The 22,825-nt window shown below is 48.4% G+C and overlaps 1 protein-coding gene and 1 pseudogene across 1 annotated transcript; both read left to right on the top strand.

The window, feature by feature from the left end:
- Positions 1–14,868: 14,868 nt before the first annotated feature.
- LOC112953384 (olfactory receptor 14C36-like) lies at positions 14,869–15,861 on the top strand. The gene has a single exon (XM_026046437.1). The coding sequence runs from the start codon at positions 14,902–14,904 to the stop codon at positions 15,859–15,861; it is 960 nt and encodes a 319-aa protein (XP_025902222.1). The 5' UTR covers positions 14,869–14,901.
- A 6,579-nt stretch (positions 15,862–22,440) lies between these two features.
- The window catches only part of LOC112953390, a 9,193-nt pseudogene continuing 8,808 nt past the window's right edge, over positions 22,441–22,825 (top strand).

Genomic DNA, 22,825 nt, shown 5'->3' with positions numbered 1-22,825 from the left:
GCAAGTCATCTACCTACTGTGGTAGCCTGACTCCTGGGGATGGGGTAAATTCCTTCAATATCTTCTGCAGGGCTGGTCCAAATAGGACCTGTGCAGTGCCTTGATGCATCCTTGTGCGACAACCTTCCATGTCAATTGTTGTTTTATTGCTTTTCTTTTTCCTCTCTCCTCTTGTTCCCATTCAAAGGCCTGCTTCCAACAGGGAGTTGATAATAGGTCATAACCCTTTACTTCCCTCTCATGAAACTGCTTTTTATTTTAAAGACTACCTGGCCTGGTTGCTTGAAAGTAATTTGGAGAAGTTCCATGTCCAGTTTCCCATATTTTCCTGGAACCGTCCTTCTTCTGTGTTCACTTCAGCATAAGTTTTGTCAGATATTTTGAACAAAGCTATGATTTGTTAGTTTCTTTATCATTCTTTATGATACTGATTTTCATTCCCAGCAGATTGCACACAATTTGGGACAAATTCATTCACCTCAAATTTATCCCCCACATCTACTAATAGCAGCTGGATAAGATGCACTCCCTCATCTATTCCACAATGAGTGCATCTGTTTCATTTTGGTCCTCCTGCGAGTGCTCATCTTCCCATAATTGATGAGCCTTTTGCAAGATTATCCTTCTTTCCTAGTGTCCGAACAGAATCCCTAAAAGAAAATCCCAATCCTTCGCAGCGTAATCTACATTTCCCAGATACTCATCCACCTTCTCCCCCACTCCTATAGGATCATYGAAATAAGGGAGTAGTGTTTTTTTATTTTTTTTTTAAATTCCCTTATATCTTGGGTGGTCAGGGGCACAACCAGAAATCCAATGGAAGTTCCAACAAGGGGCGCCATCAATCCTTTTTATTGTCTGCCATCCGTGGAAGGTGGAAGGATCCCAGACAAGCCCCTAGTTKTGCGGAAAATCTTCTTGTCAAGAACKGGATGTCTGAAAAGGAGACAGAGGAGTCCTAAAACTTTATTCAAATAGAGGGAGAGTCCATCAGGCCATACCCCTGTGGGGTCTCTCAGATTACAGGAGAGCGCAGCCTCTATTCTTATTTCCCAACTGAGGTAAGGCCTCTCCTCTCCCCCATGGCTAAGGTACTCAGAAGCTACAGGCTTCTTGGCCTGCCTAAGATAAATTGCTTCTTGATATGTTCCCCCTCTCTGGTCAGTCATTTGTTCATAAGGAGGTCTCTGCACCCTTTCCTSTTTTCCACCCCAGGTGTAGTCAGCTCCACCCAATTTTGTACGCAGAGCATGATCTCCCTGTCTGTATTCCCTAGTCCTGTTTGTTCAAGAATGTGGAGTAACTCTTTTAGTTGTAAAGAGAGAAGCTCCTTTTCCCCTTATTTGTAAAGTCACAGGTTCCTTTTTCCCCACTAGGGTTAGAGTTAGTGTAGGATTAGGAGAGGGAAGAAGCATGGAGCCCCACTTGGAGGGAGGCTGCAAAGGGCATGACAAATGATATGACATGTGGGGCTGTGCCAAGACTGATCCTTGGGCAACGCTGTCGTTCTAGCTTGCATTGAGGAGGGTGCTATGAGGTCTAGTCTGGACCTGATGCTAGGGTTAGTTAGGGGAAGGAAAGGGAGAAAGCTCGACTTGGAGTGAGGCTGCAAAGGGCATGCCAAAGGAAATGTGGGACTGATCCAACACTGATCCCTGGGCCTCTTTGTGCTTTGGGCTAGAAACGCTGCAGGTTATGCGAGGCCTCTGCTTGAGTTAAAGCTAGAGTTAGAGTTAGGGGTAAGGTTATGGCAAGGGTAGAGTTAGGGTTAGGAGAGGGAGGAAGCTTAGAGCCCCACTGGGAGTGAGACTGCAAAGGGCATGACAAAGAAAACGTGGGGCTGTGCCAAGATGGATCTTTGGGCAATGTCCTGGTTCTAGTCCTCTTTGCAGTGGGTGCTATGGGGTCTGGTCTAGACCTCATGCTAGGGTTAGGGTAATGAAAGGGAGGTAGYGTAGAGCTCCATTTCAAGTGAGGCTGTAAAGGGCATGCCAAAGGAAAAGTGGGGCTTGCCAGCACTACATGTGGCACCTTCTATTTTGGGCCAGAAGCATAGTGGGTGGTGGAAAGCCTCTAACTGACCTAATACCTGAGTTGTACTTAGAATAGTGGTAGGGTTCAGAGAAGAAGCAGTTGTAGAGCCTCAGTCTTAGTGAGGCCGCAAAGAGTATTCCAAGGGAAATGAGAATCTGTGCCAATGGGGATCTCTGAGCCACTTTCTGCTTCAGGCCAGAAACAGAGTTGGCCTGGAACTGATGCTAGGGGTAGAGTTGGGCTTAGGAGAGGGAGGAAGTACAGAGCCCTACTTGAGGTGAGGCTGCCAAGGGCATTTGGAAGGAAATGCAGTGCTGTGCCAACACTGATCCCTGGACATCTTTGTGCTTTTGACCAGAAATGAGGTGAGTGATGGGAAGCCTCTATGCTAGTGTTAGGGTTAGGGTCRTGGGAGGGTTAGGATAGGGAGGAAGATTAGAGCCCCATATGAAGGGTGACAGAAAAGGGCATGCCAAGTGATATATGGGACTGTGCCAAACTGATCTTCGGGGCAATGTTGTGGTTCTAGCTCGCATTGAGGTGGGTGCTATGAGGTCTTTTCTAAGCCTGATGTTAGGGTTAGGTTAACAAAAGGGAGGTAGTGTAGAGCTCCACTTGCAGTGAGACTATAAAGGGCATGTCAAAGGATATGTGGGTCTGTGTCAAGAACGATAAGTGGGCATCTTTGTGGTTCTGGCCCACACTGAAGTGGATACTATGAGGTCCTGTCTAGATTTGATCCTATGGTTACGGATATGGTTAGGAAAGGGAGGTAGTGTAGAGCTGCACTTGGAGTGAGGCTGCAAAGGGCGTGCCAAAGGAAATGTAGAGCTATGCCAATGCTGATCCTTGCTCCTCTTTGTGCTTCAGGCTAGAAATGTGGTGGGTTGTGGGAGGCCTCCACCTGAACTAAAGCTAGGTTTAGGGTTAGTGGTAGGGTTACACCAAGGGTTAGGGTTAGGAGATGGAGGAAGCTTAGAGCCCAACTGGGAGTCAGACTGCAAAGAGCATGTGAAAAGTAATTTGGGGCTGTGCCAAGACTCGTCCCTGGGTAAATTTCTACTTCTGGTCCAGATTCATGAGGGTCATGRGACCTTTTCTAGATCTGCTATTAGGGTTAGAGTTAGGTTTAGGAGCGGGAAGAACAGAGCCACACTTGMAGCAAGGCTTCAAAGAGCATGCCGAAAGAAATGCAGGGCTGTGGCAAGACTCATCCCTAAACAACTTTCTCCTTTCCAGAAATGAGGTTGCTGGTATGAGGCTTATTCTAGACCTGATGTTTGTTTTATGTTTGGTGTAAGAAACGAAAAATAGAGGCCCACTTGGAGTGAGGCTGCRTAGAGCTTGACAAAGGAAATGCAGGGCTGTGCAAGCCTGATCCCTGGGCCAATTTGTGTTTCAGACCAGAACCCRGGGTGCTCGTCACCTGTAGCCTGAGGGCATCACCAAGGCCCACATGACCCTAGGCAAAAGGATCACTAGATAGAAGGCCCTATCCAACCCATGCCTGCATTACAAGGGAACTCACAATGTAGAGTGCTGTGCTTAAAATCTTCTCCTGTAGCTCTCCCTGGCCTGACTTTACTCTGACCCAAACGCATCTTCACTGCAAAACTCCACAAGCTTTCCCACTTGTCTGCCTCCCATGCAGAAAATGGCTTCCAGCTCCCGAAGCTCTGCTGTAGTGACAAAGAGCACCTCCATAAGCATCATAGCACTATGCTTAACACCCAGCTCTTGGCTCAACCACACTGCTCCTAAACAGATACCTGAGCACATGAAAATGTCCACGTGATGCTCCTCATTCAACTCATGCCAACATGACAACAGACCTCAAAAAAAGTGCAGCGTTTACATCTCCTGTACTTCCCCCTCACCTGACTTTTCTCTCAGCTATACACAGCTTCATTGCAACACCCCACATGTCTTCAACTTACTCTGTCTCCCAGAGCCCAAAGCTCTTCCAGCAATGCATAGATGATACCTGCATGTGTGCTTCAGGAACCCATTTCGTACTGAGGATTCCGATACCGAGGCGCAGTTTGGATTTATTAGCACCAGGAAAAGTTTTTAGGTGCTACCTGAGCCTTGCCTTTCCATCTGGCTCTCAGATTGGACATAGGACCTTCAATAGTGCCCTACAGCATATGTCTGGAGTGTGACTGCATGCATAGAGGAGGCGAGCAGCTGAAGGCTCGCAAAGAACGGTTAACACAAAATGACAAAGCAAAGATTTTGGGTGATAGTTGGGACTTTCTATTGCATTTTGTGGTCTTGTTTTAGGTTGGATCTTGAATTGTGTCCCACAGCATATGCTGCATATGTTTAGAGTGCTACTGTGCAYCTAGCAGAGGCGAACATCTCAAGGGACACAAGGAATACCACGAATTAGCTTCAGACAGAAGATCAGAGTTTGGCAGAGAGGATGGAGATGGAGCACTGTGGCTCTTGCCTTTGAAAAGAGAGCAGAGGAAGGAAGCAAGGCCAAAGTCATGTGTTCTGCTTAGTGCTTAGTCTTGGCATAGGGTCTGCCCTGCTGGTCTCTTTTGCATAGGTTGTCCCAGGCCCTATGTTACCTGTCCCACCATTACATCAAGCTCMCTTATCTCCCCAAAACACCTCCTCTCTCTTGGACACCTTCTGGGAGTCCTCACGCTCCTGCTTCCACCTCCAGAAGCTCTTTAGAAGCAACACAGAGCCCTTCCTCATCAGCATCACAGCACTCTCCTTTCTACTCAGCTCTTGCCTCTCCCACAAGCATCATCTCCACTGCCATAACCGTGTCATAACGCCTAAGTGATGACACTCATCGATCTCATGCCTGCATCACAAGTGATCGCACAACGCACAGCATAATGCTTACATCTTCTCCTATAGTTCCACCCACCTTGACTTTACTCTCTACTACTCACATCTCAGCTTCAGCTCCCCACATACTTTGCTYGTCCTCCACCTCCTACTGACCAAAGCCCTTCCAGCTATGTCTGGGAGAAAACTGCAATTCGTGGTGCACTTAACAAATGCCTTTGACCTGAGGCTTGTGGCACGCTTGGGACATAGCGACAGAAGGGAAAGATTTGAGCTGGTAGCTGAGTCTTCCTTTTCACATTTTGTGCTGTCATTTGAGGTACATTTGAGGACCTGGAATTGTGCCCTACAGCATATGTTAAGAGTGCTACTGTGGGCCTAGCTGAGTCGAGCATCTCAAGGGACACAAGGAATGCTATGGATTAGTTTCAGAGAGAAGCTAAGAGTTTGGAAGAGAGGGTGGAAATGGATCCTTGAGTACACCGCTGTGACTCTTGCCTTTGGAAAGAGAGCATAGGAAGGAGGCAAGGCCAAAGTCAGGTATTCTGCTTACTGAAGAGTTTTAGCATAGGGTCCTCGTGGCTGGCTTCTTCTGCATGTGTTGTCCCAGGCCTTATGTCACCTGCCCCACCATTACCTCAAGCTCCCTTATCTCCTGAAAACACCACTTCTCTCTTGGTCTCCTTCTGAGAGTCCTTCCTCTCCTCACGTTCCTGCTTCCACTTCTCAAAACTCTGCAGAAGCAACACAGAGCACCTCCTCATCAGCATCACAGTACTGTCCTTACTACCCGGATCTTGCCTCTCCAACGAGCCTCATCTCCACTCCCCTGAGCACGTCACATTGCCTAAGTGATGCTACTCGTTGATTTCATGCCTGCATCACAAGTGCTCTCACAATGCACAGCGTAACACTTACATCTTCTCCTGCAGTTACCCCTGCCTCGACTTTCCTGTCAACCACACACGTCTTTACTGCAGCATCCCAACACACTTTGCCCCTCCTTCCCCTCCTACTGACCAAARGCTTTCCAGATATGCCTGGGAGACATCTGCACATCTTGCTGCACTTAATTAATGCCTTTGACCTCAGCCTTTGACCTGAGCCTTGTGGCACCCTTGGGATATAGCAACACAAAGGAACGATTTGAGGTGGTAGCTGTGTCTTCCTTTTTGTATTTTGTGTTGTCATCTGAGGTAGGACTTGTTTTGTGCCCTTCTGTGTATGTTTAGAGTGCTACTATGGGCCTAGCAGAGGTGATCATCTCAAGGTACAGAAGAAATAGCATGGATTAGCTTCAGAGAGAAGCTAAGAGTTTGGGAGAGAGGGTGGAAATGGAGTCTTGAGTACAGCATTGTGGCTCTTGCCTTTGGGAAGGGAGCAGAGGAAGCAGGCAAGGTCAAAGTCGCGTGTTCTGCTTTGAGGTTGGTCTAGCATAGGGTGCCCCCTGCTGGACTCTTTTGCATGGGTGATCCCAGGCCCCATGTCACCTGCGTCACCATTACCTCAAGCTCTCTTATCTCCCCAAAACACTTCCTCTCTCTTGGACGCCTTCCAGGAGTCCTTCCTCTCCTCGCACTGKGGCTTCCAACTCCAGTAGCTCTTCAGAAGCAACACAGAGCACCTCCACATCAGCATCACAGCACTCTCCTTAATTCTTACTTCTTGCCTCTCCCACAGGCTTCATCACCACTCCCCTGAGTGCATCACAAGGCTTAAGTGATGCTGCTCATTGATCTTATGCCTGCATCACAAGTGATCTCACAATGCACAGCGTAACGCTTACATCTTCTGTAGTTCCCCCTGCCTTGACTTTCCTTTCAACCACACACATCTTCCCTGAAACATCCCACACACTTTACCCTTCTTCCGCATCCTACTGCCAAAGGCCTTTCAGCTATGCATTGGAGATAATTGCAAGCCTTGATGCACTTAACTAATGTCTTTGACCTGAGRCTTGTGGCAGCCTTGAGACATAGTGACAGAAGGGAAAGAGTTTAGTGGTAGCTGAGTCTTCCTTCTTCAATTTTGTGCTGTCATCATCTGAGCTACCTCAGATGGCCTTGAATTCTGCATCAGAGCATAAGTTTAGATTGCTACTGTGTAGCATTGCTACTGATTGCTTCTCTCCTCCTAGCAGAGGAGAGTATCACAATGGACACAAGGAATACCATGGATTATCTTCAAAAAGAAGATAAGAGTTTGGGAGAGAGGGTAGAAATGGAGCCTTTAGTACAGTATTGTCGCTCTTGCCTTTGGAATGAGAGCAGAGGAAGGAGGCAAGGCCAAAGTCACATGTTCTGCTTAGAGGTCAGTCTAAGCATAGGCTCCCCRCTGCTGGACTCTTTCGTATGGATGGTCCCAGGCCTTATGTCACCTGTCTCACCATTACCTCAAGCTCTCTTATCTCCCCAAAACACTTCCTCTTTCTTGGACACCTTCTAGGAGTCCTTCCTCTCCTCACACTGTGGCTTCCAACCCTAGAAGCTCTGCAGAAGCAACAGAGAGGACCTCCTCATCAGCATCACAGCACTTTCCTTAATTCTCACTTCTTGCCTCTCCCACAGGCTTCATCATCACTGCCCTGAGCGCATCACAAGGCCTAAGTGATGTTGCTCATCAATCGCATGCCTGCATATCAAGTGATTTCACAATGCACAGCGTAACACATAGAATCACAGAATCACAGAATGGTTAAGATTGGAAGGGACCTCTAGAGATCATCTAGCCCAACCTTCCTGCTCAAGCAGGGACACCTAGAGCATGTGGCACAGGGTGGCATCCAGGCGKGTTTTAAAGACTTCCAGAGGAGGAGATTCTACAACCTCCCTGGGAAGCCTGTTCCAGGGCCCTCTCATTCCCACAGTAAAGTTCTTCCTCTTATGGAGATGGAACTTCCTGTGTTTCAACTAATATCCATTACCCCTTTTCCTATCACTGGCCACCAATGAGAAGAGCTTGGCCCCTTCCTCACTACATTCCCCCTTCATGTTCTTATACATGTTAATYATATCACCTCTCAGTCTTCTCTTCTCCAGAGAAAACAGGCCCAACTCACTCAGTCTTTCCTCATATGAGAGATGTTCCATTCCCTTAATCATCTTTGTTGCTCTCCGCTGGACCCTCTCGAGAAGCTCCATGTCCCTCTTATACTGGGGAGTCCAGAACTGCACACAGCACTCCAGATGTGGCCTCACTAGAGCTGAGCAGAGGGGCAGAATCACCTCCCTCGACCTGCTGGCAACACTCCTCCTGATGCAGGCCAGGATCTCATTGGCCTTTTTGGCGACAAGGGCACTCTGCTGCTGCAGAGGTCAACCCCTAATCTGTACAGATACCTGGGGTTATTACTCCCCAGGTGAAGGATCCTGCACTTGTCCTTGTTGAACCTCATTAGGTTCCTCTCTGCCCATCTCTCCAGCCTGATACTCTCCAGTAATGACCCCTGGGGGACACCACTGGCCACAGACCTCCAACTGGACTCGGCCCCATTTATSAGCACCCTCTGAGCTCTGCCATCCAGCCAGTTCTTTATCCACCTCAGTGTGCACTCATCCAGACCACTCTCCCAGARCTTTCCTATGAGGATATCACTGGAGACGGTGTYGAAAGCCTTGCTGAAGTCAAGGTAGACCACTTCGACATCTTTCCCCTCATCCAGCCAGCCAGTCATCCCATCATAGCTATTATGTTCACCAGACATGACTTCCCCTTGGTGAATCCATGCTGACGACTCTTCATCACCTCCTTCTCCTTCATATGCCTAGAGATGCTCCCTAGGATGAGCTGCTTCATCACCTTTCCAGGGACAGAGGTGAGGCTGACCGGCCTGTAGTTGCCTGGCTCCTCCATCTTGCCCTTTTTGAAGACTGGAGTGATGTTGGCTCTCTTCCAGTCCTCAGGCACCTCCCCTGCTCTCTGTGACCTCTCCAACATGATGRAGAGCAGCTCAGCAATAACCCCCGCCAGTTCCTTCAGCGCTCTTGGGTGCATGCCATCAGGGCCGATGGATTAATGCGCGGCCAGTTTGCCCAAGTGATCCCTAACCCAATCCTCCTTGACAAGTGGAAGGTCTTCCTTTCACCCATTTATCTCTCTTTCACCTGATCCTTGCAGTTCATGGGGACTAGTCTTAGCAGTAAAGACAGAGGCAAAAAGGCATTTAGTAACTCTGCCTTCTCAGAATCCTCTGGCACCAAGGCCCCCTTCCCATTCAGCAGCGGACTTACATTTTCCCTAGTCTTCCTCTTGCTATTGACATATTTAGAGAAGCCCTTCCTGTTGTCCCTGACATCCCTCACTAACTGTAATTCCAGATGAGCCTTGGCTTTCCTTGTTGTGCATCTATCTTCTCTGACAATGYACCTATATTCTTCCCATGTGGCCTGGCCCTTCTTCCACATGCTGTATGCTTTTTTTTTTCATTAAGTTTGCCCATCAGCTCCTTGCCAATCCATACAGGTCTCCTGCCCCTCTTACTTGTGGGAATGCACTGACCCTGAGCTTGGAGAAAGTAGCACTTGAATATCAGACAGCTCTTCTGGACCCCCTTGCTTTTAGGATCCTAGCCCAGGCGACTGCTCCAAGGAGCTCCTCGAAGAGGTCAAAGTCAGTTCTCTTGAAGTCCAGGGCTGCAATCCTACTTCTTGCCCAGCTTCCTCCACACAGGATTGTCAATTCCAACATCTCCCGGTCACTGCAGCCAAGACTGTCCCCAACTCTCACATTTCCCACTAGACCATCTCTCTTTGTTAGTACCAGGTCTAGCAAGGCCTCTCCCCTTGTTGGCTCATCAACCACCTGCATCAAGAAGTTATTTGCAATGTTCTGCAGGAACCTCCTGGACTGACTTTTCCTGGTTGTGTGGTTTTCCCAGCAGATATCAGGGTGTTCGAAGTTTCCCAGGAGGATCAGGGCCTATGATCGGGAGGCTTCTTGCAGATGCCTGTAGAAGGTCTCATCCACTTCCTCATCCAGGCCTGGTCAGGAGGCCTGTAGTAAACTCCCATCACAGTGTCGGCCCTGTTGGCCTGTCCTTTAATCCTCACCCCCTGGCTCTCTACCCTCACTCCACCCTCTCCCATGCTGAGTTCTATACATTCAAGTTGCTCTCTCAGGTAAAGAGCAATTCTGTCACCTGGCCTTCCTGGCCTGTCCTCCCTAAAAAGCCTAAGGCCATCCATGGCCACATTCCAGTCATGGGAGCTGTCCCACCATGTCTCAGTAATTGCAATGGGATCATGGCCCTGTAATCACACATGCATCTCCAGTTCCTCTTGTTTATTCCCCATGCTTTGTATGTTTATGTAGAGGCATTTGAGTGGGGCTCCCAAGGTGCCTTTCCTCCTTTTTGGACAGCTGCAACCTGACTATGTGGGACCATGTGTAATCTGAAGTTATCAGATTTTGCCCTTTGGCCTCTTCAGTTCCAGAGTGCCCTTCACAGGCCGTGGCACTAGGCTACTGTGAGTGGCATAACGGGCCATCTGCTACCATCTYGTCTGCTGCCCCATTGATATCTCCCCTCCCRCCTTGAATCTAGTTTAAAACTCTCTCGATGAGCCCTGCTGTCTCCTGACCCAGCACTCTCTTCCTGCTTTGAGAAAGATGGATCCCATTGGATACCATCATGCCTGGTGCTTACATGGCTTCCTGTTACCAAAGAAATCRATATTATGATAAGGACATCAGCCACGGAGGCACATGTTAATGGACTGTACCCTGCTATTTCTTTCTATATTGCTGGCAGCACTGGGAAGAACAGAACAGAAAATGACCTGCGTATCTGTATTTCTGATCATCCGCCCAGCTCCCTAAAGTCCTTTTTGATCACCCTCAGGCTATGCGTTGCTGCTTCCTCTCCACTCACATGTAGGACCATCAGAGAATAGTCTGTGGGGTGAATCAGTCTGGGAAGTCACCTGGTGACATCCCTAATCTGGGCCCCAGGAAGGCAAAAGACCTCTCTTAAGGTAGGGTTGAGTCTAGTTATTGGACCCTCTGTTTGATGAATAAGGGAATCTCCTACAACGATAATTCATCTATTCTCCCTCCTGCCCATGGTGACAACCAGTACAGTTTGCCTTTCTGACTGTAGCACCTTTTTCGGGGGGGAGGGACTCACTTCCTCACCCAGCACTGACTTCCCTACCTCCTTCAGGGCCTCATATCTGTTGGCCAGGGATACCCTGTAGGGTGAGATGGGAGAAGGTTTTCTCCTGCCACCTTGAGCCTGGACTTTTATCCATACATTCCTCTGCTGTTTTCTTTCTTCTTGTCTTGGCTGGGGGATGGAACCTGTAGCAACATGTTGCTGGGCCCTTCCTAGTGCCTGCCCCCATTTCTCCCTCTCTGACCTAGAGAGCCTCCTTAATTTTCAACCTCATCTTTTAGCTCAGCTAGCATGCTAAACAGGTCCTCCACCTGCTCACACCTCACACAGGTGCCCTCCCCCAGGTCGTCCATAAGAAGTGTCAGGCTGTGGCACTCCTTGCAGTCAAACACCTGGACGGTAGCATACTTGAGCAGCTGCTCAGTCTGGGTGCCTGTCTCCTTCTTAGTGGATGCTAACGCAGTCCTACAATGAGTGATAAAGAAAAAAGAGTGATAAAGATTACAAAGACCACAAAGCAAGAAACCCCACAATTCTTACAAGGGGACACTTTCTTTTCTGTACTAAATAGAGGTCGCCTGCTCTCCCATGCAGAAACCAGTTCCCAGTTCATCTGGTGGGGTGAACAGAAGTTCATGCAGGATGCCCTGGAGCACTCACCCAGCAATCGCTTCAAGGGGTCAAGGTTTCCTGTAGGTCCCCTGCTGTATCTGCTAGAGACATGTGATTGTGCTGGACACCCCAGGCATCGGACAAGGCCCTGCCAGCACTTTTCTGTGCCGTCAAATCAAGGYTCTGCACTGAATTACAAGAGTTGCTGGTTAATCCTGGAATCTTCCCATGTCTCACCCTCATCGGGTGTGGGGTTCTCATTGCAGTTGGCACCTGGGTTCATTTCAGATGGCCAAGGCAATTTCCCACCTGGACACCAACTCATGATCTAGCAGGATGCAGGTCTCCCAGTAGCTCCAGCAGAGCAAGCAGGTGCTAGCACATTTCTTGGAGCTCCTCAAGGTGTTTGAGCAGGAGCTACTGTCCTCAGATGTTTGAGGGGGAGCTACTGACTCTCACCCTCCATCTCCAGGGACTGTAGTGGAGCTTTGATGGAGCTCATGTGCAAATCTCTGTGCTCTGCTCACTTTTGTTTTGGCAATGGGAATCCCACCACCGATGTGTTTGTGGAGTTTACAGGAGGGATCTGAATACAACTTCAGACCCAGTCCTAGGCAGGACCTGCCCAGATTCCTATTTCTGAATCAGCACCTGAACCATGTGTCTGTCAATGAACTCTCCACTTGTCCTCTCCTGAATGAGGAGGAACGATTCATAGCCTGCTTATGATCTGTAGAGGCCTTGAGACTATTTTGAAGCTGAGAACTAAGCTGTTATCTGGTTGTAGGGAGTTTGAAGGTGGCTACACAGTCGCAAAAACAGGGGCCTTATCTGGTGGTGAGGAGCAACTGAGGAATTTGGAGGCGACCGTGCCAGAAGGCATGGCGCCAACTCAAACACAGCCAACCTCTAAGGTAGTTTGGAGGTCAAACCTGAGACAAGGGAGAGGAAGGTGATGAAGGCAGGACCCTCATAACGAGACCAGAGACCCCCCACTGGTGGGCGTGCATGCACACACGGGGTACGGTTGCGTAACGAAAAAGGTGGAGCTTTGCTCACCCTCTGGTCGCCTCCTGACACGTAGGGGCCCTATGTGGCAGGACGCACCAGATATAAAAAATAATCATGGATCGGAGGTGGGGGGGAGACTTCCAACCGAGACCTACGTTGTCTCTGTGGGTACGCCCGCAAGCTTGGAGCCTGCCAGGCACCTCTTGTCYATGGCAGGGGAGYGATCGGTCTCACTATCCTGMTGACGAGTATACTCTCGTAAGTAATTGCTTGGTAGGTGCCTCATGTCGCAGGCAGTTGCTAAGTGGTTGTCTTGCTTTAGTGTGTTGTTAGTGTGAATTGTCCTAAATAAACCAAGGGGTTGATTTTGCTCTCAGTGCGTGTGCTTTCAATTGCTGGACTCTGAAACCATCTGGAACAGCTTCTCAGTCTCCTGTCCAGTTAAGGGATGTAAAATGGGGCTTCCAGAATGGGACATTTCCAAATTACATAAAAAGTCATCCTCACATGGAATATATTACAATACTGGAATCTGTCTTTCTGCACTAATTTGGAAACAACAACAAGTGATTATTTTAGCTTGTTGAAGTGCACTTTTCCCAGGAGGAGGGAGCACTAGGGAGAGAGAAGGGGATGCGTTCATCTGGGTCTCTGCTCCTGAGCAGGGTCAGGCTCCTGGGACAGAGGCAGCTCGTGGCAACCTGGCAGCACTGCCCAGAGACACTGTGTGCAGGAGCAGCTGCTGTGCCAAGGGCAGCAGGGCTGCGGGCACTGCCTGCTGCTGCGCACAGCAGAGGAGAGAAGGCAGAGATGTGAACAGCAGTGTGGAGTGGGAGTGCAGAGCAGAGCTTGTTGTTGACAAAATCTTCACAGCCTTTTACACGGTGGGTCTCTGACTGCAGGGCAATGTTGCTGAGCATCCTGGAGGGGTCTTCTGTACCCATCTAGTCACAAAATTTGATTTCCAGGGTTTCACTCCAGGGTTTCTCCTTTGTAGAGGAGGAGGAGATGACTCAGGGCAGGGATTCCCTGCCACTCTCACGGGAATACTGAATACTGCTCCCTTCTCCCAGGCACTTTGCAGGGGTGTGAGGTTGGGTATGCACACAGGTCTGCATTGGCTGTAATACAGAGCAGTGTCCCTACACCCCAGGGTGCTGTGTGCCCTGGACAGTGTCTTGGCTGCCTGTGAGGGTCAGCACTCAGCCTGCTCAGGAGCTTCCCACGGTACTGGGGGAGCAGCTCTACATGGAAGGAGAGCCCTCCCCCCCCGAGAAGCTGCTGCATGTGTCAGGGCTGCTCATATCACTATGATATGAGCATAGATCACTATGAGGGCATTTTCATGGTGGAGCTTTGCAGAGCACTTCTTGCTGCATGATGGGAATGGACATGCAGCATCTTTACCAACACCTGGAAGGATGAGGAGGTTTGCAGGTGCCTTTACCATCACTCAGCCTAGAGATTGCACTAGAATCACCTGGCCAGTCACATCAGGAATTTCTCATCTACTCCTTAGCGTCTGTAAAATGGAAGATGCTGCTGGGCAGTATCCTTCTGTGTGGAAGTTTCTGTAGGGTAGAGTTGAGACCACAGTAGAATAAGGTCTGTGTGACCTTTCTGGGAAGGAGATTTACAGCTAGAGTCTGATGTCGACCCTGTGGTTGCTTCTGCAGAGGTGTCGCCAATGAAGGGAGAGCATGAAGATCCTTCTAGTCCTTGGGGCTCAAAGCAGCACGGTCTGTGGGGCTGGGGAAAGAACTGATTGTCCTTGAGGAAAGGCCACCTTTGAGACCCTTGTGCCTTGCTGGGGTGAGCTGTTGGGCTGTGTGCTGCTCTGTGGAGAGGGATAGCTCTTCTGTAGGACATTCATGACCGTTGAAATTGCCATGGAGAAGCCACAGAAGGGCTAAGGATATGGGAATGCTGCTGGGGTGGCTGTGTATGGGCAACTGAGATAAGTGCTGTATGTCTTTGTTTCAAAACTGGTGGTGTGTTTTCTGTCTGTAGCGGAGCSACATTAGAGTCCTGATCAGCAGCACCATGCGCTATGATGTCACATTCTCTGCCTGACTCTTGGAGAATTCAGAGAGTATGACCTGGAGCTCCAGACACAAAAAATAAGCAGACAAAAAAAGCAGACCTGGAGCTCCAAACACAAAGCCTTGCTGAGAAGGTGAGAAGTGGTGCTTGTGTGTGTGCGGATGTGTTTGGGAAGTATCGGGGAGGGGTGGGGGAATAGAAAACATTTTGATCAGGAAAATCTCTCCTAACTTGTCACTGTTTTTCCTCCCTGGACAGTGCCCTCTGCTCAGAGGGAGCAAATGTCCAACAGCAGCTCCCTCAACGAGTTCCTCCTCCTGGCATTTTCAGACATCCGGGAGCTGCAGCTCTTGCACTTCCTCCTCTTCCTGGGAATCTACCTGGCTGCCCTCCTGGGCAACAGCCTTATCATCACAGCCATAGCCTGTGACTACCACCTTCACACCCCCATGTACTACTTCCTCCTCAACCTCTCCCTCCTCGACCTTTGCTCCATCTCCACCACTGTCCCTAAGTCCATGGCAAATGCTTTCTGGAACACCAGAGCCATTTCCTACTCAGGATGTGCTGCCCAGGTCTTTTTCCTCTTTTTCTTTGTGTCAGCAGAGTTTTCTCTCCTCACAGTCATGGCCTATGACCGCTATGTTGCCATCTGCAAACCCCTGCATTATGGGACCCTCCTGGACAGCAGAGTTTGTGTGAAAATGGCAGCCGCTGCCTGGGCCAGTGGTTTGTTCTATGCTGTCATGCACACTGCAAACACTTTTTCCATTCCACTCTGCCATGGTAATGCCCTAGACCAGTTCTTCTGTGAAATCCCCCAGATTCTCAAGCTCTCCTGCTCAGATTCCTACCTGAGGGAAATTTGGCTTATTGTGGTTACTGCCTGTTTAATGTTTGGGTGTTTCGTTTTCATTGTGCTGTCCTACGTGCAGATCTTCAGAGCTGTGCTGAGGATCCCCTCTGAGCCCGGCCGCCACAAAGCCTTTTCCATGTGCCTCCCGCACCTGGCCGTGGTCTCCCTGTTTGTCTGCACTGCATTTTTTGCCCACCTGAAGCCCCCCTCCATCTCCTCCCCAGCTCTGGATCTGATGCTGGCTGGTCTGTATGCGGTGGTGGCTCCAGCAGTGAACCCCATGATCTACAGCATGAGGAACAAGGAACTCAAGGATGGCCTGAGGAAAGTGATTTCATGGATGTTTTTCAACAATGATAAAATTGCTTTTGCTCTCCACAAATGACTCCTGCTGCATCATGCCAACACCAACAGTTGTTTCTTCCCTTTATTTTTATTAGGACTAGTATCAGTAATAGTATTTGTTATCATGTTGCTACACAGTTGCTTGTTTTCATTCCACCTTGCGTGAGACTGCTATGTCTCACCTGCTACCCACATCAAATGGTGTCTAAGGCTGGATCAGAGTTTTTCTGCCTCATAGTATCTCTGCAATAAAGTGGATGCTGCCCAGTGCAGTGCTTGAAGCTTGGGCTTTTCCTCCAAGGCTGCTATCAAGAATGTGTCCCTCCTGGAACAGCATCTGCCTGGCATGGTAAGAGTGTGAAGCATCATGTAGGGACACTTCTCCACAATGAAGTAAGATAACATAGAGTAGAGGTGTTGTGGGAATGGCTGGTGAGATCTGAGGAGTGATTTGGAGACCTCAGAAGAGCATGGGACTGGCTTGAAAGGATTTTGGAGAGAAAGAAAAGATTACATTTAATCCAAGGGGGGGCTTAGATATGGTTACAGTAAAGTGAAGACAAGGTGTAGAGCCAGACATTCTTGCTGTCCTGGCTCTCTACCAGGCCTGGGAAGTGGCTGGGGAAGGTTTAATGCTTCCCACTTCACAAACTCCTAGTGCCATTCTCCCTTCTGACAGGTGGCACCAAAAAGAAGGCTAGGATCCCTTCTGGTGGCCTGCACTGAAAGACATGGGACGAGGCAGCTCTATCAGTGGGTTGCTCTCCCTCAAGCCCTGTCCCCAGCACACATCCTTGAGACAATCTCTCTTCCCAACCCTGCCTTTATTCCAAAGGCCTCCCAAAGCAAGCACTTCCCAAGCACTGATCCATGCCCATGTCCCATGGCAAGAGGGTGAGTGAGCTGGAATTGTGCAGCCTGGAGAAGGTGCAGGACAAGGGGATGGGATCCTATCAATATGCGCCATGAAGACGCACAGATCACCAGACTGACAGTGATTTGGAAAGAAAATCATCAAATCTGATGATTGAAAGGGARATAATCCTCTGATTCCTTTAAAGTGCAAGGGCCCTTTAGCCCTAGCCCTTTAAAAGCATGTTTAGACATGCTTTTAAAAGTATGTTTAGACAAACTCAGCAGCCTAAGCTGGTTAGACATAAGAACTACAAAACCAAGGCTTTTAGCCTGTCTCCTTTAACTCTAATCCCTTTAGTCCCAAGTTCTTTAGCCCTAGCACTTTCACCCTAGCCCTATAGCTCTTTACCACTAGAGCACTAGCCCTAAGCCTTCAGGCCCGAGTCCATTGGCTGCAGCCCTTTAGACTTCAGCCCTAGCCCATTAGCCATAAGCCCTGTAGCCCTTAGCTCTTTAGCATCAGCCCTTTAGTCCCAGTCCTGTAACCTTAACCCTTAGCCCATAACCTAAAGTCCTTTATCCCTAAGCCTTTTTCCCTGTAACCACACGCCATTTAGTCCTAGCCTGATAGCCCTTTCCTCCTAGCCCCTTAGCCATAGCCCTAAAGCCTTAGAGCTTTAGCCCTAAGGCCTAGGCCTTTCGACCTAAATTCTTTAGCCCTAACCCTTTTAGCCCCAGCCCTTTAACCCTACCCCATTAGCCCTAGGTCTTTAGCCCTGTAACCCTTGCCCTTTAATTCTAGTCCTTTAGCTGTAAGAGATACCCCTTTAGCTCTAAGGCTTAGTCCTTTAGACCTAAGGCCTTTAGACATATGACCTATAAACCTAAGCCTCTTAGCCCTAGCCCTTTAGCTCTAGCTGTTTAGCCATATTCCCTTTAGTCCTAAGCTCTTTAGCCCAAGCCCTTTAGGCAAAAGGCCCTTAGAACTAAAACCCTTTAGCCCTAAGGCCTTTTTCCCTAGTCCTTTAGACTGAAAACCTAGCCCTACACCTTTATTCGCAGCTGTTTAGCCCTAGTCCTCGAATCCTTTAGCAATAAACACTAATCCTAGTGCTTCAGTCCTAAGCAAAAGTGCTTTAACCCTAAGGCCTTTAGATGTAGCACTAAGCCTTTTACAGCTAAGCCCTATCCCTTCAGCCCTAAGCCCTAGCACTTTAGTCGTAGGTTTTTAGCCCTAGCCCTTCACAGCCTTTGCTTTAACTCYTTGGGCCTAAGCCTTAGTTTTGTACCCTAAGTCCCTTACACTTAACCCTTTCCCTTTAGCTCTACCCCTTTAGCCCTAAGTAATAGCCCTCTAGTTCCAAATCTACAGACTTGGCCCTGTAGCCCTAATGCTTTAGTCCATTAGCCCTAAGCCCTAGCCCTATAGCTGTAGACTTTAGCCCTACACCTTAGCCATTGTGCTTTAAACTTAAACACTAGCACTTTAGACCTAAGCCTTACAGCTGTACGCCTTTGGCCCTAGCCCTTTAGACCTCAGTCCTAACACTTTAGACCAAAGCTATATAACACTAAGCCCTTTAGCCCTAAGCCATAACCCAAGCCCTTTAATTCTAGTCCTTTTATCTGAGACTTTATATGTAGGGGATCTAAGTGGTAGCTACACGGACCTGATTGATACAAACATATACTAAGGAATGTAGGGCAAGGCCACATGGGTCTGAGAGCTGGTCTGATGGCCTGAGGGCTGTGGCTTTCTGATGAAGAGGATGGAAAAAACCTAGACTGAGATGGGTAAACAGCACATCCTTGAAGAAAGCAGGAATATTCCGGACTGAGCGAAGTAGCTAACTTTTGCTGAAGCTACAGAAGAAGAAAAAAGTTGTTAGCGAGAAAATAGCACCAATGGGAGAAGGACACAAGTGCCTTGCAATAAACACCAATTAAATGCTTGTTGCTAAGAACAATGCTTGCATGTCATGAATGATCAGTATACAAGAGATTATAAAAGCTTTGTGCTGATATAATATAATTGATTCTGCTGTCCACCCCTCACGAAGTCTGTGCCCTCATTCCCTCATTTATATATTACCCCTTAAAGCCTAGCTGTTAACCTTTAACCAAGGTCCTTTAGCTCTTGCCCCTTTAGATGTAATGCCAAACCCTTTGGTCCAAATCCATTTAGGCGAAAACTCTTTAAGCCCTAAGCTCTATTCCTTTAACTCTAAGCTCTAGCACTTTAAGCTTAGCCCTTTAGCCCTTAGCTCTTTAGAACTAGACCTGTAGCTCTTTATGACCCTTTTCCCATAGCGGTGTATTGCTAAGTCCTTTAACCATAAGCCCTATCCCTTTAGTCCTAGTCCTTTAGGCCTAAGCTCTCACCCTATAGCCCTAAGTTCTAGCCCTTTAGCCCTAAGTCCTTTAGATGGAGCACTGAGCCTTTTACCGCTAAGTGCTTTAGCCTAAAGCCCTTTAATCCTGTCCTAATCCTAGCGTAACACTCACCATTTGGCCTTTTAGCCTTTTTGTCTTAGCCCTTTAGCCCTAACATTTTGCACTTTACCACTAGTCCTTTACCGCTAACACTAGGCCTTTAGCCCTAAGAGATTTAGCCCTAGTGCTTTGGCCCTCACCCTTTATCCTTAAGGCTCGGCACTTTTGCCCTAGCCCTATAGCTCTTTATTACTAAGCACTAGGCTTTTAGCCTTAAGACCTTTAACTCTAAGAGACTTAGTCTTCTGGCCCTACCAGTTTTGACCTCAGCCCTAGCCCTTTAGCCGAAAGCCCTTTAACCTACAATCCTATAGCTCAGGGCCTATTATATTTAGCACTAAGCTCTAGCACTTTGGTGCTAGGCCTTTTGTCCTTTCCCTTCAGACCTAAGTACTTTAACCCCCATCCCTAAGCCTTTGGACCTAACCCTTTAGACCTCACCGCTTTAACCCTTATCCCTAGGCCTTTGGACCTAGCCGTTCAGACTTCAACTTTAGCCCTTTAGCCCMATGATCTTTAGCTCTTAACCTGTTAGCCCTAGTCCTGTAACTCTAAAGCACTAAGCCCCGTTCACTCTAACCATAAGGTCTTTGCCCTAAGCTGTTTAGCATGAAACACTTTAGCCCTAAGTCACAGGCATAGACCTTCAATCCTAGCCCTGTAATCCTAGTCCTGTACTTGTAGCCTGTTAAGGCAAGCTGTTAAGCCTTTTGGCCTTTTATCCCAAGCCCTTTACACCTGAGCCCTTTAGCACTAACCATTTTGCCCTAGCCTATTAGGCCTTGTGCTTTAACCCTATCTAAACAGTAGCCTTTTAGATGAAAGCCATTTACACATAGCTTTAAACACTTTGGCCCAAAGCCCTTCAGCCTGAAGCCCTTCAGCCTAAAGCCCTTTAGCCCTAAGCTCTAGCACTTTAGTCCTGGTCCTTTAGAACTTTAGCCCTAGCCCTTTGGACCTAAGTCCCAGTTTTGTACCCTAAGYCTCTTACCGCTAAATCTTTCTCTTCAGCCCTACCCATTTAGGTCTAAGTCCTAGCCCTTTATCCCTTTCCCTTTGGCCATAGTCCTGTAGTCCTAATCGCTTTTGCCCTTTAGCTCTAAGACCTCGCCCTTTAGCCCGAGGCCTTTTAGCCCTAGATATTTACCCCCTAATCGCTAGCTCTTTAGCCTTAAGTCCTATACACCTAAGACTTTTAGCCCTCAGCCCTAAGCTATTTAGGCCTAGTCCTGTAGCCCTAAGGCCTATTCCTCTAGCCCTAAGGCCTTTAGCACCTTGGCCTTATCCCTTTAACCATAATCCCTTTAATCTTAAGGCACTCAGCCCTTTAGCCCCATAGCCCTAAGGCATTTAACCCTAAGACATAGCCCAAACCCTTTAATCCTAGCCCTGTTCTAGCCCTTTAATACTAGTCCTTTAATCCTGTCCTTTTAACTCGAGCCATTTAGACTTTTGCTGCTTGAGCCCAAGACGTCTGGCCCTTCAACTCAAGCCCTTTAGTCCTAAGCCTATTATCACCAGGCATTTAGCTCCAGCCCTTTAGATGAGCCCAGAGCTAGCACTTTACATCTAAGTGCTTTAGATCTAAGCCTTTTACAGCGAATACTTTTAGACCTAACCCTTTTAGCTTTAGTGCTTTAGCCCTAARCCCTTTTGCCCTAAGGCTTTTATCCCTTTAGCCCTAGGCCCTTTTACCCTAGGTCCTTTAGACCACAGACCTAGCCCTGTACCCCTAAGCTCTAGCTCTTTAAGGCTAGACCCTTAGCCCAAAGCCCTTTAGCTCTAGTCCTGCAGCCCTAAGTTCTTTGCCCGAGCTCTTGGACCCTGAATCGGAGCCCTTTATCAACAGCATGAAGCTCTAGCCCTTTGGGCCTAAGCCATGCTTCTGTACCCTAATTCTTTTAGCCCTAAGCCATAATCCCCAGCCCTTTAGCCCTAGCCATTCAGCTCTAAGCACTAGCCCTTTAGCCCTAGCTGTTCACAGCCAGATTTTTGGCTCTGAAACCTTATCCCTCAAGCCCTAGTCATTTAGCTCTAAGCCCTAACTCTTTAGCTCTGACCTTTTAATCTTGGACGTTTAGCCCTAAGACCTAGCACTTTATACCTAGCCCTTTGGCCCTAGCCCGTTAGACCTGAGCCCTACCACTTTATCCTTACGCCCTTTAGACACAGTATTTTAGTGCAGACCTGGCTCTTTAACACCAGACCTGAAGCCCTTTATCCCTTAGCCCTTTAGTCATCAGAGTTAGCCTTGTACCCCTAAGCTCTAGTTCTTTAGCCCTAGACCTTTAGCCCTAAGCCCTTTAGCCCTAGCCCTGCAGTTTTAAGGCCCTTACCCCATAAGCTCCAGCTCTTTGAACCTAAGTCTCAGCCCTTTAGCTGTAGCCTAAGCCCTAGCCCTTTAACCCTACACATTTAGTTCTAAGCCCTAGCTCTTTATCCCTAAGCCCTAATTCTGTATCCTAAGTCCTTCAGCAGTAACCCCTAGCCCTTTAGCCTTACACAGTCAGCCCGGAGCCTTAGGCCTTTAGCTCTAGCCCTTTGGTCCTAGCACTTTAGCCCTAAGCTCTTTAACCTTTGGCCTTTAAGACCTAGTCCCTTAGGACTAAACCCTAGACCTTTAGTGCTAAGCCCTTAGTGCTAAGCCTTTTCCCTTGCCCTTAACCTAAGCTGTTTGCCCTAACCCTTTAGCCCTAAGCCACAACCCTAGCCCTTTAATTCTAGTGCATCAACACTAGCCCTTTAATCCATGCCCTTTAGCCCCAAACSTTTTAAGACTAGCCTTCGAGGACTTTAGCCCTAGCCCTTTATCCACAGCTCTTTGGCCCTGAGCTCTAGCCCTTTGGCCCTATCCTTTTAGGGCAGCATGTACTTCAATAAAGACAACATAAACACCACTTCTATCTTTATTTGAAAAGAGACACCACACAATCATCTTTATTTGAAAGTAKACACACACTCTGGCTTCTTTACCATCTTTATTGTGCAAAAAAAATCACAATCGGGCCATCCTAGCAACCTATTCCCCACATCTAACCTTTCCGTTGACATGGGACGATCTTATAGGGATGCTATAAGGCTGAGGGTTATGGGCCTAAAGGGCTAAAGGGCTTATACCTACAGGGCTAGGGCAAAGGTCTAGGGCTGAAGGGCTAGACATGGAAGGCTTAGGCCTATAGGGCTTAGGATCCATCCCTTCCTGACGGGCCCTCATCTTCTGCACCTGCAAAAACAAACAACATGCCAATCATGCTCTATATTAAAAAGGAACATGCACGATAACAAACTCCCAGGCTACATGAGCAGCACCTACTCCTCAACGCTCACCTTCACAATCTCACTGCTGCTACYCACAGCCAACAGCACACACTCCATCTTCCTGCTCTACCGGGCAAACGCCACCGAATTTGCAGAGAGCACCTGTTAACAGGGTTACCAAGCGTTTCGAAAACCACCCTGCTTAGAAAACCCCAGCTCCAGGACCCAGATCCCTGCAAACGCTGGTAACAATCGTTGCCTTGCAGAGTGGCCAGGACTGAGGAGAAAAAAACAGTCCTGGAGAGGAAAGGAAAGGAAAGGAAAGGAAAGGAAAGGAAAGGAAAGGAAAGGAAAGGAAAGGAAAGGAAAGGAAAGGAAAGGAAAGGAAAGGAAAGGAA

Source organism: Nothoprocta perdicaria, unplaced genomic scaffold, assembly GCF_003342845.1.
Source record: "Nothoprocta perdicaria isolate Ctin4 unplaced genomic scaffold, notPer1 scaffold_440, whole genome shotgun sequence".
Taxonomy (NCBI): Eukaryota; Metazoa; Chordata; class Aves; order Tinamiformes; family Tinamidae; genus Nothoprocta; species Nothoprocta perdicaria.
The sequence above is the reverse complement of the archived record's forward strand: the minus strand, read 5'-3'. Positions and strand labels throughout refer to the sequence as shown.

Excerpts from the sequence above, each read along its gene's own strand:
- LOC112953384 (XM_026046437.1), top strand. The coding sequence starts at position 14,902 with ATGTCCAACAGCAGCTCCCTCAACGAGTTCCTCCTCCTGGCATTTTCA.